We start from the raw sequence: 14,934 nt of genomic DNA, 5'->3' as shown, positions 1-14,934 counted from the left end.
TTAGCTTACACTAAATACTATGTTGGCATAGCGCCTTAGCATTAGCTTATGCTAAATGCCATGTTGGTATAGCGCTTTAGCATTAGCTTCTGCTAAATACCATGTTGGTATAGCGCTTTAGCATTAGCTTCTGCTAAATACCATGTTGGTATAGCGCTTTAGCATTAGCTTCTGCTAAATACCATGCTGCTATAGCGCTTTAGCATTAGCTTCTGCTAAATACCATGCTGCTATAGCGCTTTAGCATTAGCTTCTGCTAAATACCATGCTGCTGTAGCGCTTTAGCATTAGCTTATGCTAAGTACCATGCTGGTATAGACTTATCCTTAATGACTGTATGCATGAAAGCAATAGAAAACTTATTCTAAATATGTGTGTCCTTCATTTAACCAGAAAATTCACTGTCAGATTAAAAACGTCTTTTCTAAGAGTGACCTGACCAAGACGGCAGCATAAAACGCAAAACCGATCCAAAAATACCAAACCTGTGATATAGCATCCCTTTAAAAACCAGAGGAAAAGTGTTTTTTTGTTTTTTTTAAAGAAAGCAATAGATTTTACATTTAGGGCTCCAAAACTAGTCCAGCATTTACATCGACTGCTATAAAGCTGCAGTTTTCAGTTTAAAAGTTTATTATTGTTTTGCTAAAACTGGTATTCTTCATTTAAAGCCTGTTCATCTCGTCTGATGTCTTCGGTGAATAAAGTGAGAAGGTCAGACGCCGGGTGGATAACTGCTCACTTACTTTCATCTTACAATATGGCCACTGAACTGACATTTAAAAACAATTTGCTATCCAGTTGGAACAAATTAGATGAGAAATGTAACATTTAGTTCATTAAAGCTACTCAACGGAAAACTGCACAGTGGGGCCATAAAACCGGCATCACAGCCATCAGGGCACCACATAAGAGAAGAACGTAAACACTGACATTTAACGTCCAGCCTGGAAATGAAGGCTAATTATGCAAAAACACAACCGCTAGCTCCGTCCATTACTCCGCTGCAGTATTTAACAACAAAACAGGCAAAAGATCAGGCCTAGCGGTGAAGCAGCAGCCCCTCCAGACATGGAAACACAAAGCACTTTGGCTCCGATGGGTCCCTACCTCCTTCTGGTGGTACTTGATGGCGAGCTTGAGCTTGGCCAAGTCGTGGCACTGCCTGGGGTCCAGCTCCTCGCTCTGGTCGTTGTCTCTGTGGTTCAGGATGGTCTCCAGCTCGCGGGAACTTCTGGCCTGATCCAGGAGGTCTTTGGCGAATCGCTTGCACTGCTGGGAAAGCTCCTCGTACTCCTGCCGAAACTCGTTCTCCACCTGGAAAGTGGGACATTTCATGTTACAGGAGCAACGGGGTTGAAGCCGCCCATCGCTTTCTGCTTTGGGGGTTTGATGCTGACTGCAAAGTGTTTAGTAATAAAAACATGGAGGAGCAGCATTCAGCTTCTATGCACCATAAATCTGGAACAAACTCCTGGAAAACAGCCGAAACGCCGAGTTAAATCTAGACTAAAACCCTCCTGTCTGGAGTTGGTTTTCAACCCTGATCAATAAAACAGAACTCAATATTTTGAAGTGTAAGGACGGCACTTGGCAAAATGACTTCTGTATGAATTTGTATCTTTGTGTTAAAGCACTTTGAACCGCCTTGTTGCTTAAATGAGGTACACCAATGAACTTGATTGATTGATTGATTGAAGGATGTTTTCCGACAGGAAAGTTTTCACTGCTGAAAGCAAAATGTCTGCTCTTGTTATCTACAACACAAGTGTCAAACTCGAGGCCCGGGGGCCAAATTCGGCCCGCCGTAGATGTTTGTGGCCCTCTAGAGTCCAGACTAAACACTAAGTGTGCTTAAACATTATGTTATCAACCCAAATAAATGCAGCTTTCATCTTTTTTATGCCAAATTATGTCAATCAGTCCCTCCAGGAGCTTGAGAATTATCGTGGAAATTCACACAAAATCAACAAATTCCTCACTTTTTTGGAAATCTATAGCACATTTTTCTCAAAAATTGTCAAAAACTTCCTTGTCCTAAACAGCTGCCTCAGCCTTAATTGATGTCAGATTATAGTCTATGATCTATACAGCGAGTAATAGAAAGTGGCCTTTATTGTCATAAATAATATTTCCAAATTAGTGTCACAAGCACAAAAAAAATCACAAAAAGTATCACGAAATCGTGGAAGGACTGAAGAGAGGTTCAGTAATATTTAATTTTAATAATTCATTGATATTTTAACAGTTTGTGATCAGGTTTTATCGATACATTCTGGCACAACCGGCCCTTTAAGAGCATTTATGATCATGATTTGAACCAAAAATAAAATAAGTTTCACACCCCTGAAAAACACCCAACCATTTTCTGGTGCCTGGAAAATTAGTGCGGCTGTTACCTAGCAACCCCAGCAAATCCCAGTCAGTCACTTAGCAACCAAAGCAGAGCTGTACAGCATGTTTGGTCAGCTGGTTTTCCCGCTGTATGCGCTGTACAACTGCTGCTGGAAAAGACAAGTGCTTTGAGGTTGACTAACCATCCAGAAATCACTTGCTGTTTTCCTGTTTTTTTGTGCAGGAGGCTCCACTTCTGCTTTTCAAGGTTCACATTTGTATATATATATGCAGCCATTTTAAAATGAACGTTGAACGTAAGATGAACTTACTTGGATTTAAAGTGACAGAGGCTCATTCTGAAAGACTTATTCTCACAACTGACCAGACTGAAATCTCATTAGCATGACTCCGCCCCCAGATGAAAAGCCGTCTGGGAGTCATTCCTTCACAGTGCGGTTAGTTTAGACTCGTATACTGTGTAGTAATGGGAGCTGATTTCCGTACCTTGCTCAGCTCTTTGAGTTCCCAGCCCAGTCTGAAGGCAGTGAGGATTGGATCCTCACTGGACAGCGCGATGAGAGACGGCGACGCCAGCGCCTTGTAGATGTTGAGTCGAGACCGAGAATGTCGAAGGCTGTCGACCTGCCGCGGATTAATAAAACACGTTCGCTCTCAGTAACCAATAAACCTTCATTTTGTAAGGAACACTGGAAGCGGAAAATTTTAAATATCCAAAATGAAACACAGCTACCAAAAAAAAACCAATAAATAAAACAAAAATTAAAACTACACATAACAGGAACCATAAATAAAATGGATCATGAAGTCATAAAATATTAATAATCAAAATTCATCATAATTTTAATTATTTATTGATACACTGTACTGTAAACTGTCTTAATTTAAAGTGATGGAAAACAGCAACTTCAATGGAAATCTCACAACTAGGATACAACTGATAACTCTCCTAATAAAACAGTGAACAAAACTTTTATTTTACTTTTTAAAAAGACAGAATTAAGAGTGAGATTTATTTTATTTAGTAAATTAATTTTCTCCAGATCAGAAACCATACAGTGGTTTTCAAACGGAGAAACATCGACTCACCTCTGAACTGGAAACACACTCAACGCAGTCGCATCGTATCTGGTGCGGCCTTGGGATGGTGACCTAAGAAAACACGAACAGCAAATCAGAACAGGGAATAAAACAACTAACTCTTTGTGGCAGAGAGTCTTTTCATGGCAGTGTGAACAGCACAGGTCGGATTCTTTTTTGAATGTGACCCATATCCGATAGTATCCGATTCAAATGCGACCTAATGACCAGGCCGCATTCGTCCGAACTGAACGTCACTGATTCTCAACAAATCTCACTATTCTGTGTCCAAGTGGGAAGAAAAACAACAACCATGATGGACTACATGAGGATTAAGTTGTTAATTTGCTGCTCCGCCTTGATAACAATTTCAAATATGTAAGCTAAGCTTCACCGTTAGCCTCCATGTTTACTTCCGCAAACACTGAGCTCTTCTTCTTCTTCTTTTTATGGCGGTTGGCAGAACACTGAGAACGCTGACGCTAGTGCGTCCTCTACTGCGCATGCGGGACACTTTCAGGTCGTTTGCCCGTTTACACTGCAGAACACATACAGGTTTCATTTACTGGCAGTGTGAACGGCCCCGGCAAAAAAATCGGAAGTGGCAAAAAATCGGAATTGAGTCACTTCAGGCTGCAGTGTGAACGCACCCTATAGACGGGTCGCACACTGCTACGGACCCCTGCAGCGTGACGTCACTTCCCCTGCTTCCTGCTGGACGGCTAAAAGCTGCTTGCTAACAATAGCTAGCATTGGTTTTAGCCGTTTAGTTTGTGCTAAATCTTAAATGTACGCCTGGAATATAAAAGAAAAAGGGACGCAGTGCTTTCATACTACGACAACTAGATATTAAGGTCAGTAATTTAAAAGAGAAAAAATGCGTGTAGCGTAGCGACAGAGAGAGCGAGAAAAAAAAGTGGTTTTAAGTTGCGCTTCAACAGTTTTTCCCTTTACTGTGTTGCACTGCACTAAATTAACAACACAAAAGTCTCCAGATTTCATTTAGTTAACGCAGTTGTTGTTTTTTTTAGCGCAGACAGCGCGGCGACGGCATCCGTCTTTTTGTCCTTCAGCGTTGTGCGCATGTGCAAAATTTCCGGATGTAAACAGTAATATGCTGTAGAAGTTGATCTATTTGTGCTGTAACTCGGTGGTTCTCGTGTTACGGAGTGATTACCTTGCGCTGGACAAGCAGCTTGATGATCTCGTAGTTGTTGGTGTGAGCAGCGAGCATGATGGGAGTTATGTCGGGGGTGAACTCCGAGAACTGGCTGTCCATCATCAGGGAGGGAACCTGAGGGGAAACCGGAGCAATTCGTCTCAACAGAAAGACGATAACGGATGATAAACAGGAAACAAGACAAGTCGGACAACACATCGACACATCTGAAAGCTTTTATAGCTTATTTCTAGACCAATTTTCGCCTAAACTGTTTACTGATCACAACCTGGAAAAACTGGAATGATAATGAACGTTTCTCAGGTTTGTTGTGGCGCAGAAAGAGCTGCATTCAAGAGCAAAACTCAGTTTACTGGGGGGGGKKTTTGTGCTTCATCCGTCTCCTCTGGTCATTAGATGAAAACAGACACAACCTGAAGCGGTAATAAAGCTTTCTGAGTTATGTTGGAGGACCGGAGGTGGACGGCGCTGTCCTAGTGTACCCAAACAAAGCTAGCATTAATGCGAACCATAAAAGGGACGAGCTAACTCTAGGTGGGAGGTCTCGTCAGTCCAGGTTTCCTCAGTGTCTGAAGTTTCTGCTTCGCAGCAACGCTGTACACCACTGGCCTGTAGATGGAAAGAATCCTGGAAGAACGTTTCACAGATTGGAATCTGGTCCTGCAATGAGAAAATATCCTGGATCCTAAAAAATGAGCATCTCCAAAGATATACGAACGGAGAGAAGCTCGGGATTTGGTGTTTTTTAACCAGCATTGCCACCGTTAAACTTTCTATTATCATTTAAAACGCTGTACAGCGTCTACAATTAGGGTGTGTTTACACTGCAGCCTGAAGTGACCCAATTCCGATTTTTATGACGTAATGCGACCTGTACCGATCTTTTCATGGCAGTGTGAACAGCACAGGTTGGATTCTTTTTAGAACGTGACCCATATCCGATACGTCTCCGACTCAAATGCGACCGAACGTTCAGGTCGCATTCATCCGAACTGAACGTCACTGATTCTCAACAAATCTCACTATTCTGCGTCCTGATACACGCAAGTGGGAAGAAAAACAACAACCATGACGGACTAAATGAGGATTAAGTTGTTAATATGCTGCTCCGGTTGGACAACAACTTCAAATATGTAAGCTAAGCTCCACCGTTAGCCTCCATGTTTACTTTACTTTACTTCATTGAGCTCTTCTTCTTCTTCTTTTTATGGCGGTTGGCAGAACACTGAGAACGCTGACGCTATTGCGCCCTCTACTGCGCATGCGGGACACTTTCAGGTCGTTTCCCCGTTCAGACTGCAGAACACATACAGGTCGCATTTACTGGCAGTGAGAACGGCCCCGGCAAAAAAAAATCGGAATTGTCAAAAAATCGGAATTGGGTCACTTCAGGCTGCAGTGTGAACGCACCCTTACTTTTGTGTTTAGTTTCAGTTCAGTTTCTTTCAATAAAATATGAAACTTTAAGTTTCATATGTCTGGTGAATCTTTGGTTAAAACATGTTTGTTCTTCATTCAGTGGGTAGAAAATCCAGAAATTTTACTCAAGTAAGAGCAGAAATACATCATAATAAAATTATAAAAGTAAAAGAAAAAAGGTGCAGGGTGGTAAAAATACTAATAAGAGTAAATAAATTTTTTTTTAAAGTTACTCAAGTGAATTTGAGTAAATGTAACTAGTTACCAACCAACTCTGCAGGCCTAAAATGTATCATTATAAATGAAAAATGTTTTTCTAAATGTTTTCATTTAGTTTTCCTGTTTCAGTGAATCCACTCCCCTTGACATATAACAAGCTTTTACATTTTGTTGAAAAGTTACTTTTAAGTTACTTTTGTCTGTTTTCAAATGTTCTAAGATATTTATGGTAGAAATTAAACCAAAAATACTTGGAAAGGTTTTGTGTTTATGTAGTGTAGTCGCGTCACTTTTTTTTTTTTTTTTTGGTGGAGATTAAATGAAACATCCCATGAAAAATAGCAAAAAATATATAAAATCTGGATTTGCTGTTATATTTATTGTTAAAACTTCAGTTTCTTTATCATTTTGAGTCAAAGTTTTTTAAAACCACTTTAAAAAAGTAAACACTGCATAAATGCAGAAGTGAGGCCATTTTGAACCTGAAAAGTCAGACAGACTGAAGGTTCTTGAGGAAGACGAAGGGTGAGGAAGAGGACTGAACATGTGTGAAGTCTTTCATCTCTGAGGGAGGATGAGGAAGAGGCCTTCTCGTCATCTTTCTCGTCGTCTCGTCACCGTTTTCTCCTCCATTCTTCCTTTTCCCGTCCCTCTCTTCCTCTGTCGCCTCCGTTTCCCATCTGCCCCGCCTACCTCTCCGCTGCCAAAACCTTTTACTCATCTGTTCGTTCTCTCCCTCCTTCTCCCGCGGCGAGAAGACGTGTGAAAGCAGCTGCTACGAGAGCGGCTCAGATGAAACGCGCAGAGACRGAAATAAACGCAAATTTAAGCAAAATACTGGAAAAAGACGCAATGAAAGAGTTAAAGAAATGCCTGGTTGAGTAGGAATGTGTTTCTGATTAAAACATGTGAAACAGGTTTGTTAATTTGTTAGAAATTAGCATGCTGTTGTATCTGCCATCTTGTAACAACGTTACACTGTAAAAACACAAAACTGCCTTCGTCTAGATTCTAGTGCAAATATCTCGGTTCACTGGAAATGAGACAAAAATAAACTACAAGTAACTTTTCGGCAAGAAATATTAGCTTGTTTTAAGTCAGTAATTCCTTCATTTTGATGAAAAATACGAGTTACACTAGCAGATTATTTCACTTATAAACATTTTCCCTTGTTATAAGTGAAATAATATTCCAGTGGAATAAGAGAAAATCAATATTAATGAATTATTAACTTAATAGAAGCTGAAGTGTTACTTTTAAGTTAGTTTTGTCTTATTTAGTGTTCTAAGAAACTTGAAACTAAACCAGAAATACTTAAACATTTTGTTTTTGCAGTGATAGATGTTTGAATATTTGCTGCTGATACTTACAGCCATATTTTTCAGTATTTTCTCACCAAATGCTTTTATATTTTCCCAGTTTTCTCTATAGATTTTATATTTTTCATGTAATATTTCTCTATCCAGTGAACATAGTGCCTCAGTTAGCTCTGTTGAACCGTTTGTTATTGTAAAATATCTTAGAAAAACAAACAAAATCACTGAAGTCATGGATGTAAATATTTGCGCAGCAGCAGAAGACGAAGCTCTCCATCGTCTCGTTGGGGAATTTAGCCTGAATTTAAACAAAAACACTATTTTAGGAAGAACCTGACAGTTTTGTTTCAGATTAAAACTGAAACTTTGTGGCCTCCAGTCGTGTCGTTTGTCTGATCTGAGCGACGCCCGAATCCATTACAGCAGAGAGAAAAGCTGATAAACTGCAGCTGGAGCTCCAAAAATCAATTAGGAGCAAATGTGCAGAAAGTGAGCGCAGCAAATTCTGCTTTCTGCTGACCCAGTTGGAGCATATTCTGGTTCATGCGCTTCGGTTTTAAGTAAATAAAAGTGAAACTGTGGCTGACAGCAAACTTTATTTATTTTGGACTCCACACTGAAAATATTCAGACATCAAAGTGAAAGTCGTTTCCTCTTCGTCTCCATCTTTACTTCATTTCCTCCCTCCATCTTTTCCTCCATCACTTAAAACTACACAGTTCCTTTTTTTTATTTTAACTTTTATTTCTATTTTTATTGGAAAAGCAGTGAAAAGACTGATGAGCTTGTTGCAAAAGAATTTACAATATAAATAATAGTAAATATAAGGAAATATTGTAGGTCAGCCAAGAAAAGCAAAAACACAAAATAAAAGTTTCTAAATTTTCCTGGTCAAAAATTTAACTTTAATGCAATTAAAGTGTTTTACATTTATTTTAAAATAAATTTCTGTGGTATTTTTTTTTTACATTTTTATTTGTAGTAAAAAATGTTATGAAGTTTTTGAAATCAAGTATTTATTGTTTTTTATTTTTAAATATAATTTTAAATTTGTGTTAGTTTTTATTTCATTTTTAATTAATAGCATAACTTTTAAATTTGTACATTTTAATTTTATTAAATTTTTTTGAAACTTTTAGGAATAAAATCTGTATGTTTTTAAATGATCATTTTTCAACTTTGCTTTTAAATTTTAAATATTTAAATTTAAACATTTAAATATTAATTTATATATCTATAATTTTATTACCATTTTAATTTACATTTTTTTATTTTGTTTTTTTTTAGAAATTTTTTTGTGATATTCATTTGATGATCTGAAAGAGTTAAATGCGAAAGAAAACCAAAATCTGACAATTTTCTTTTACATGACGCTCTATGCAATTGTATTTATCTTTAAAAGCAAAGAAAAATGGCAGAAAAGAGAAAAAAATAACAAAAAAAGTGAGAAACATTCCCACAATCCTTTGCTTCAGGAGGGTTTGCAGTCATGATTCCTCAAACATGAACCATCAGAGAAAAACTCGTTCAGTTTAGAGGAGAAAAAGTCTGATTTGTGTTTTCCTTCTTCTTCTGACGTCTTTTCCTCTTTTCACTCCTTCATTATTACTTCTGTCTCTCTGTCTCTCTCTGTCTCTCTGTCTCATCTCTCGCTCTTTGATTTCCCGTCTCTGAATGAACTGATGTTTCCCCATCAAGTCCCTGAACAGATGCAGTTCACTGAAACAGAGGATTCTGGTCTTTTCTCAGAGAAAACACAGAAATAAAAATGCATCAGGCAGACAAACATCCTCTCTGTCTATAAATCCTATTTCACAGTTTGTCTGCTAAAGAGCTCTTTAATTTTCCTCGTCTCAGCAAAACGCGGCACGGAGCTTTGAATGAATGAATGAATGTACAGCTCATTATCTCTGCCTCGCGCATTCAGATGGAAAAACAAAAAACGTGAAGCGCATCCACAGATGAGTAAGGAGAACGACGAGGCCACTGGAGGGGGAGGAACAGGAGAGGAGAATTTCAGAGAAAAACTAAAGGAAGTTCTGAGATTTAAATCTGAAATTTTCTAGAAAACAGATTGGGTCATGTTTTTGTCATGACTTTTCAGACTCACAAATTTTTTTTTCTAGAAATCTAGAGATTAATCTGAGAATTTAAATTTCCCTAGTAAACTTTTGACTTTTCATGTTTTATTTTTTCCAAATGATTTTTTTAAATGAATCTCAGAATTTCTGAGGTTTTTTTTCGGACAAACTTTTGACTTTTCAAATTCAGAAATTTCAGATTTTTTTCTAAAAATTTTCTGAGCTTAATCTCAGAATCTCTGAGTTTTTTTTCTTGGATATTTTTGACTTTTGCAACTCAGAAAATGTTTTTTTTTCTTGAAATATTTTAGATTTACCTGAGAATTTCTAAGTTTTTTTCTAGTAAATTTTTTTAATTTTCCATGTTTTGTTATTTTTATGTTTTCAAATTTAGAATTTTTTTTTTTTTTTTTTTTAGTAAATTTCAGAGATAGATCTCAAAATTCCTGAGCTTTTTTCCTTGCAAATTTTTTACTTTTCAAACTGAAATTTCAACATTTGTTTCTAGAAAACTCCAGAGTTTTTACTTGGAAATTTTCAACTTTTGAAACTCAGAAATTTCTGTGTTTTTTCTAGAAAATTTCTGAGATCAATCTCAGAATTTCAGTTGTTTTTTCTCGTCTTTTTACTTTTCTCTGTGTCTACCGTGACCCGACTTTGCCGTTTCCTGGTTGGTTCTGAGCTCACCTGCTTCTCGCCGCTCGGCCGCCTGTGCGACAGCAGCAGCTCCACGGCGCCCACCACCTCCTTCCTGATGGCGTACAGCAGGGCGTCGCCCGTGTGGATGCCGTGGTCCAGCAGGAGCTCCATGATCTCCAGGTTCTCGTTCTCGATGGCGATGAGCAGCGCGCTGCGGCCCAGCGGGTCCAGGCAGTTCACGTCCATGTTGTAGTAAACCTCGGCCTCGCGGAGGGCGTGTTTGACCCCGGCATAGTCACCTGAGGAGGGAACACAGTCAGGAAGCTGAAGCCTGGGGAGTGGATGTTCAAGTTTATCTAGATACTTTCACTGCAAATGAGACTAAAAATACTTGGAGATATTTGGTGTTTTTGCAGTGCAGTTGTCTGRAGGCCAMCTTATTTCARTCTTAGAAGATTTATTGTAAACATGACAGATCTGATYAATTTGTTTTTGCTCTGAACGGTGAAGGACATGACAGCCTGAGCGACCAGCTGCTCGGCCATCAGCACCGTTTCACGGGTGACTGGACGTCCACCCTGCAGGTGTGCAGGGAACAAACGGATAAACACTCGGCTGCAGGAGCTCCTCTCTGCGCGTTTCACCTTTCTCCACAGCGGTGAGGTAGGCCCGCTCCTCGGCTGACAGCTCCACTTCAGCTCGGACGATCTGAAGCGGGATGCGRTCGCGGTACGGCGAATAYGTCGCCTAAAGACGGAGAGGAAGGGATAAAAACAAAGAAACTGCTGTAATTAAGAGATGAGGGAACTAAAAGCATAAAAAACTGCTAAACCTTCCTCAAAATGCGCTTTTCTTTCTCACATTTTWAAATTAGCTTAAAGTGGGTTTCTGCAGAGTAGTTATGAGTCGTCAGTACCTTACCTACAAGTGACAGCCATGACAGAAATCTCAACTTGGAGAATTTTGGACAATTTTTTTCTGTTTTTTTTTTTTWAAGTCGAGTTACAAATTATGAGAAATTTCCAACATTTAAAGATTAAAATAAAATAAAAAAAGCCAGATAAAGCTTTTTTTCACCTATTTAGCTTAGCATTATGCAGTTGTTTGCATTGTTGCCATTTTTGTAGCCATTTTCTTGACTGAACTTAATCCATGTCTGTTTAACTGTAGAAGCATCACTTAATCTGTGACGTTTCTCTCATTTTTTGTGCATTTTAATTGCCCTGAGTTGTTTGTAGCTAGCATAGTAGCATTGCTTTTGCTCTGGATGTACTCTGAAAACAATTATTAGCTATCCTCATTATAAGTTTAACTTCAGTCGTGGAAGATTTTGAGTGGAAGTTGTTAATRCTTTAAATGACAATCAGTWAACTGAATGATAATTTAAAATGAGATRWATATAATTATTTTAAAACAAAATGTTTCTGTTTCGTTGTTATTATTGCCGGCGTTTTTAACTCACCTTTTTGTAGTACAGCTGTGTCATTGGATTCATCTGGACAGTCTGGAGAAAAAGAAGGAGAGAAAAGAAGAAACGGTTAAAACTTAAAACCCAGAAAGGAGAGRATGTTGATCTGGGCGGCTGCCCAGGGCGGCAGTAGAACAAGGGCGGGAATAAAAAAAATCTATTCAGAACATTTAATAAAATGTTATTGAATCCCTGCTTACACACAGACACACACCTACACACACACACACGTGTCCACGCATACACACACATATATGCAGCTCTGTAAAAAATTAAAAGATCACCTAAAATGATCAGTTTCTCTGATTTGACTCTTTATAGGTTTATGTTTGAGCAAAATGAACATTATTCTTTTTATGCTATGATCTACTGACAACATGTCAATGAAATTCCAMGCAAAAATGTAACAGAAAATGAGAAACGATCAAAATAACGAAAAAGATGCCACGCTCTCAGACCTAAAATTATGCAAAGAAAACAAGTGTATATTCATTTAGAAACARCAGCACTGATGTTTTCTCARAAATCATTATTTGGTGGAATAACCAGGAGGTTTTCAATGGGGATCAGTGCAGAGGGCGTTTCATTTTTTCCAGAACTGCATGTGCAAAATAGAAGAACATAAACATGATTTATTGTCCCAAAATGTGGAAATCTTTGTAAGTTGGCAGGAAATCAAAGCAAGGAGATTCATGCAGAGACRGAATATATCACAAATAAGAACAGAATAAAGAATAAAAGTAATGTAAGGGCAACATTGTCATATATAAACGGTGTACTTCAGTCCAGAGGAAAGTGTTAAATTGGTTAAATCAAAAACAAAACGTGCATGTCTATTTGCAATGCCAAGACCCAGGATATTTACAATTAAAAACGATTCAAATGGTTGCAAACTGCCGCAAACATGAAAGAAAACCTGCAGGTTTCCAGCCATTTCCTGAACCTTAATATGTGACGGAGGTGTTTGAACATGTCGGGGCAGGCCGCTGCTTCCTTCTGTATTATGTATAATCTCGTCAAAAGCTGACAGGAAGCAAATGTGTGTCTGTACGTCGAGTCAAATCAACAGTCAGCATACAGAGAGCAGACACGTCTCCTCCCACACCGACACCGTCTCCACTTATTACATGTAATCCCCATAAACCGCAGGATAACGCAGGGCGCAGCTCCTCTTGTTTGCACATTTGTGTGTGTGTGTGTGTGTGTGTCTTTATTTGTTCAAGACTTAACACACATTAACTCACTGCGCCATAATTACCCCGTATTTGTTTATTTTGTGAAGCAGCGTTCAAGGCAGACGATGCACTTTCTACACTCTCCAGCGCAGCGCGGCATTAATTTTACATCAGTGGGACGCAGTCGCACCGAACGCCGATGAAGAAAAGAACACAATGAAGCAATCTGCATGTGTGATGCTGGGGTGAGAGAGGGCCTAATTAAAGTATGCCGTTGTTCCGAAATCCGGTGGGGGGGGAAAAAAACTGTTCTTATCAAAAGAAAAGCTCTGAGCTTGTTTTACATMCGAGTGTCATTAGCTGCAGTCATTAGACAGACTGCAGTCTGCGCAGGTGTTCGATTCCAGCTGTTCTCTCYGCAGGACGGGAACCAAAGTCACAAGTTATTCCCTGGGATTATGTGAGCACGATTTTACAAACCCTTTTATTGCCTCTTCCTCCTGCTCATCTTTATCGATCGTCTCGTAGCAGCTGCAATAATCATTCTTTGTGTAGCTGGAAGTTTATTTTGTGTCAGCTGGTAACCGACGCACACTTTTTTTCATTAAAGTCTGATGAGACTGACTGTGTTTAAGTAGAAGAGGTTTTTAATAACAGTTTAAGTTTTTTAATGGTCAATCCAGGTTTACCAAGAGAGGTGTCCACTCTGCTGTTTCCTATTAAATATTAAATAGACGTATCATGCCAAAATTTACATTTCCTGCATTTTTGTACWTCCATTTGGTTCTCAAGTGCTTCTAAAAACAACCCAGGTGCTTAAAAGAACCACCTAAACATTTCTGGTAATAAGTTAATGTTTTTTGGTGAGTCATTTCAAAAACYTCCCAATTGTYGAGTCGCACTGCTCCGTTACCTAGCAACCCCAGGCCGTCACCTAGCAACCCAAGCAGAGTTTGAGCAYGTTTGGTCAGGTGGTTTGCGCTGTACAATGGCTGCTGGAAAAGACAGACAAAAAGTGTTTTGTTGTTGACTCACTACTGAGAAAACACTGGCTGCATTCTTGTTGGTTGTGCAGAAGGCTCCACTTCTGCTGTTCAAAGACGTACGGTTGCATAATTGCGCATCGATTTGCAGCCATTTTCATGTGTGAGTGTAAACGTAGAGTTAGGGGGCGTGGCCTTTCCCACATACTAAAAAAACATGAACTTTCTGGACGTCTAAGCAGCTTCGTTTAACATCTGGATCAATTAAGACATCAGAACCACCTCATGTKGATCTGATTTCACTGTAGAAAAATTGTGAAATATGTATTAAAATGTCCATATTTTCTCTTTCTTTGCATTAAACACACAGCAGGTTTTCAGTACTTTGTCTAGGCCGTGGTAAGACTGGCAGTTAGCTCAGATAAATGGTCCAAACTTCTTTCTAACTCAGCTGAGGTCATCTAAACCACAGATCTAGTTATGAATTTCTACTGCAGTTACGACCCCTAATCGTTGAACAGCCGTGGTTTTAAGAGAGAGCAGCGGCGTTGCAGATGGTGGCCAGAGTGCAGCCTCACCATGAACAGAATCTCACAGACGATGACGGAAATGTTAACGCCACAGATCTGAGTCAGGGACTCGGACCGCTGGAGAAAATTGAATCTGTTACGACACAGATCTGCATCTCAACGAGGCTGTAATTGCTTTATGTTCGAGGCAGCAGAGTCATTCTTCAGAGACTCTGCTGGTTAAAACACGAGGAATGGAAAGAGACTCCTCTGATTCCTTTTGATTTTTGGGATGGTACGCTACATGAACGGCAAATTTACAAATCAGCTGAGGGAAAACGAAAGAGAAAAACCACGACGGTTCAGTTCGTTCAAAGTGACGCAGCTTTAWGATGCTTGTTTTGATGTTCAACGTGTTTTCAGAAACTGCTGCTTATTAAGGAAACATTTAAGAGATTCTACTATAACGCTGTAAAAATATCTTGATATAAGTGAAATAATGTTCCAGTG

General features: G+C 39.1%; 1 protein-coding gene across 1 annotated transcript in view; it reads right to left on the bottom strand.

Moving 5' to 3' along the window:
- The window catches only part of trpc5a (transient receptor potential cation channel, subfamily C, member 5a), a 76,393-nt gene extending 65,002 nt beyond the window's left edge, over positions 1 to 11,391 (bottom strand). Inside the window, exons 1-6 of the mRNA XM_017309113.1 lie at positions 10,934 to 11,391; positions 10,338 to 10,588; positions 4,613 to 4,729; positions 3,445 to 3,507; positions 2,842 to 2,979; positions 1,111 to 1,317 (exon numbers count right to left, since the gene is read on the bottom strand). Coding sequence (XP_017164602.1) covers positions 1,111 to 1,317; positions 2,842 to 2,979; positions 3,445 to 3,507; positions 4,613 to 4,729; positions 10,338 to 10,535 — 723 coding nt within the window. The 5' untranslated portion in view covers positions 10,536 to 10,588; positions 10,934 to 11,391. The remainder of the gene's footprint in view (positions 1 to 1,110; positions 1,318 to 2,841; positions 2,980 to 3,444; positions 3,508 to 4,612; positions 4,730 to 10,337; positions 10,589 to 10,933) is intronic.
- Positions 11,392 to 14,934: the final 3,543 nt, after the last annotated feature.

The sequence above is a fragment of the Poecilia reticulata genome, linkage group LG2, assembly GCF_000633615.1.
Source record: "Poecilia reticulata strain Guanapo linkage group LG2, Guppy_female_1.0+MT, whole genome shotgun sequence".
In the NCBI taxonomy this organism is placed as follows: Eukaryota; Metazoa; Chordata; class Actinopteri; order Cyprinodontiformes; family Poeciliidae; genus Poecilia; species Poecilia reticulata.
The sequence above is the reverse complement of the archived record's forward strand: the minus strand, read 5'-3'. Positions and strand labels throughout refer to the sequence as shown.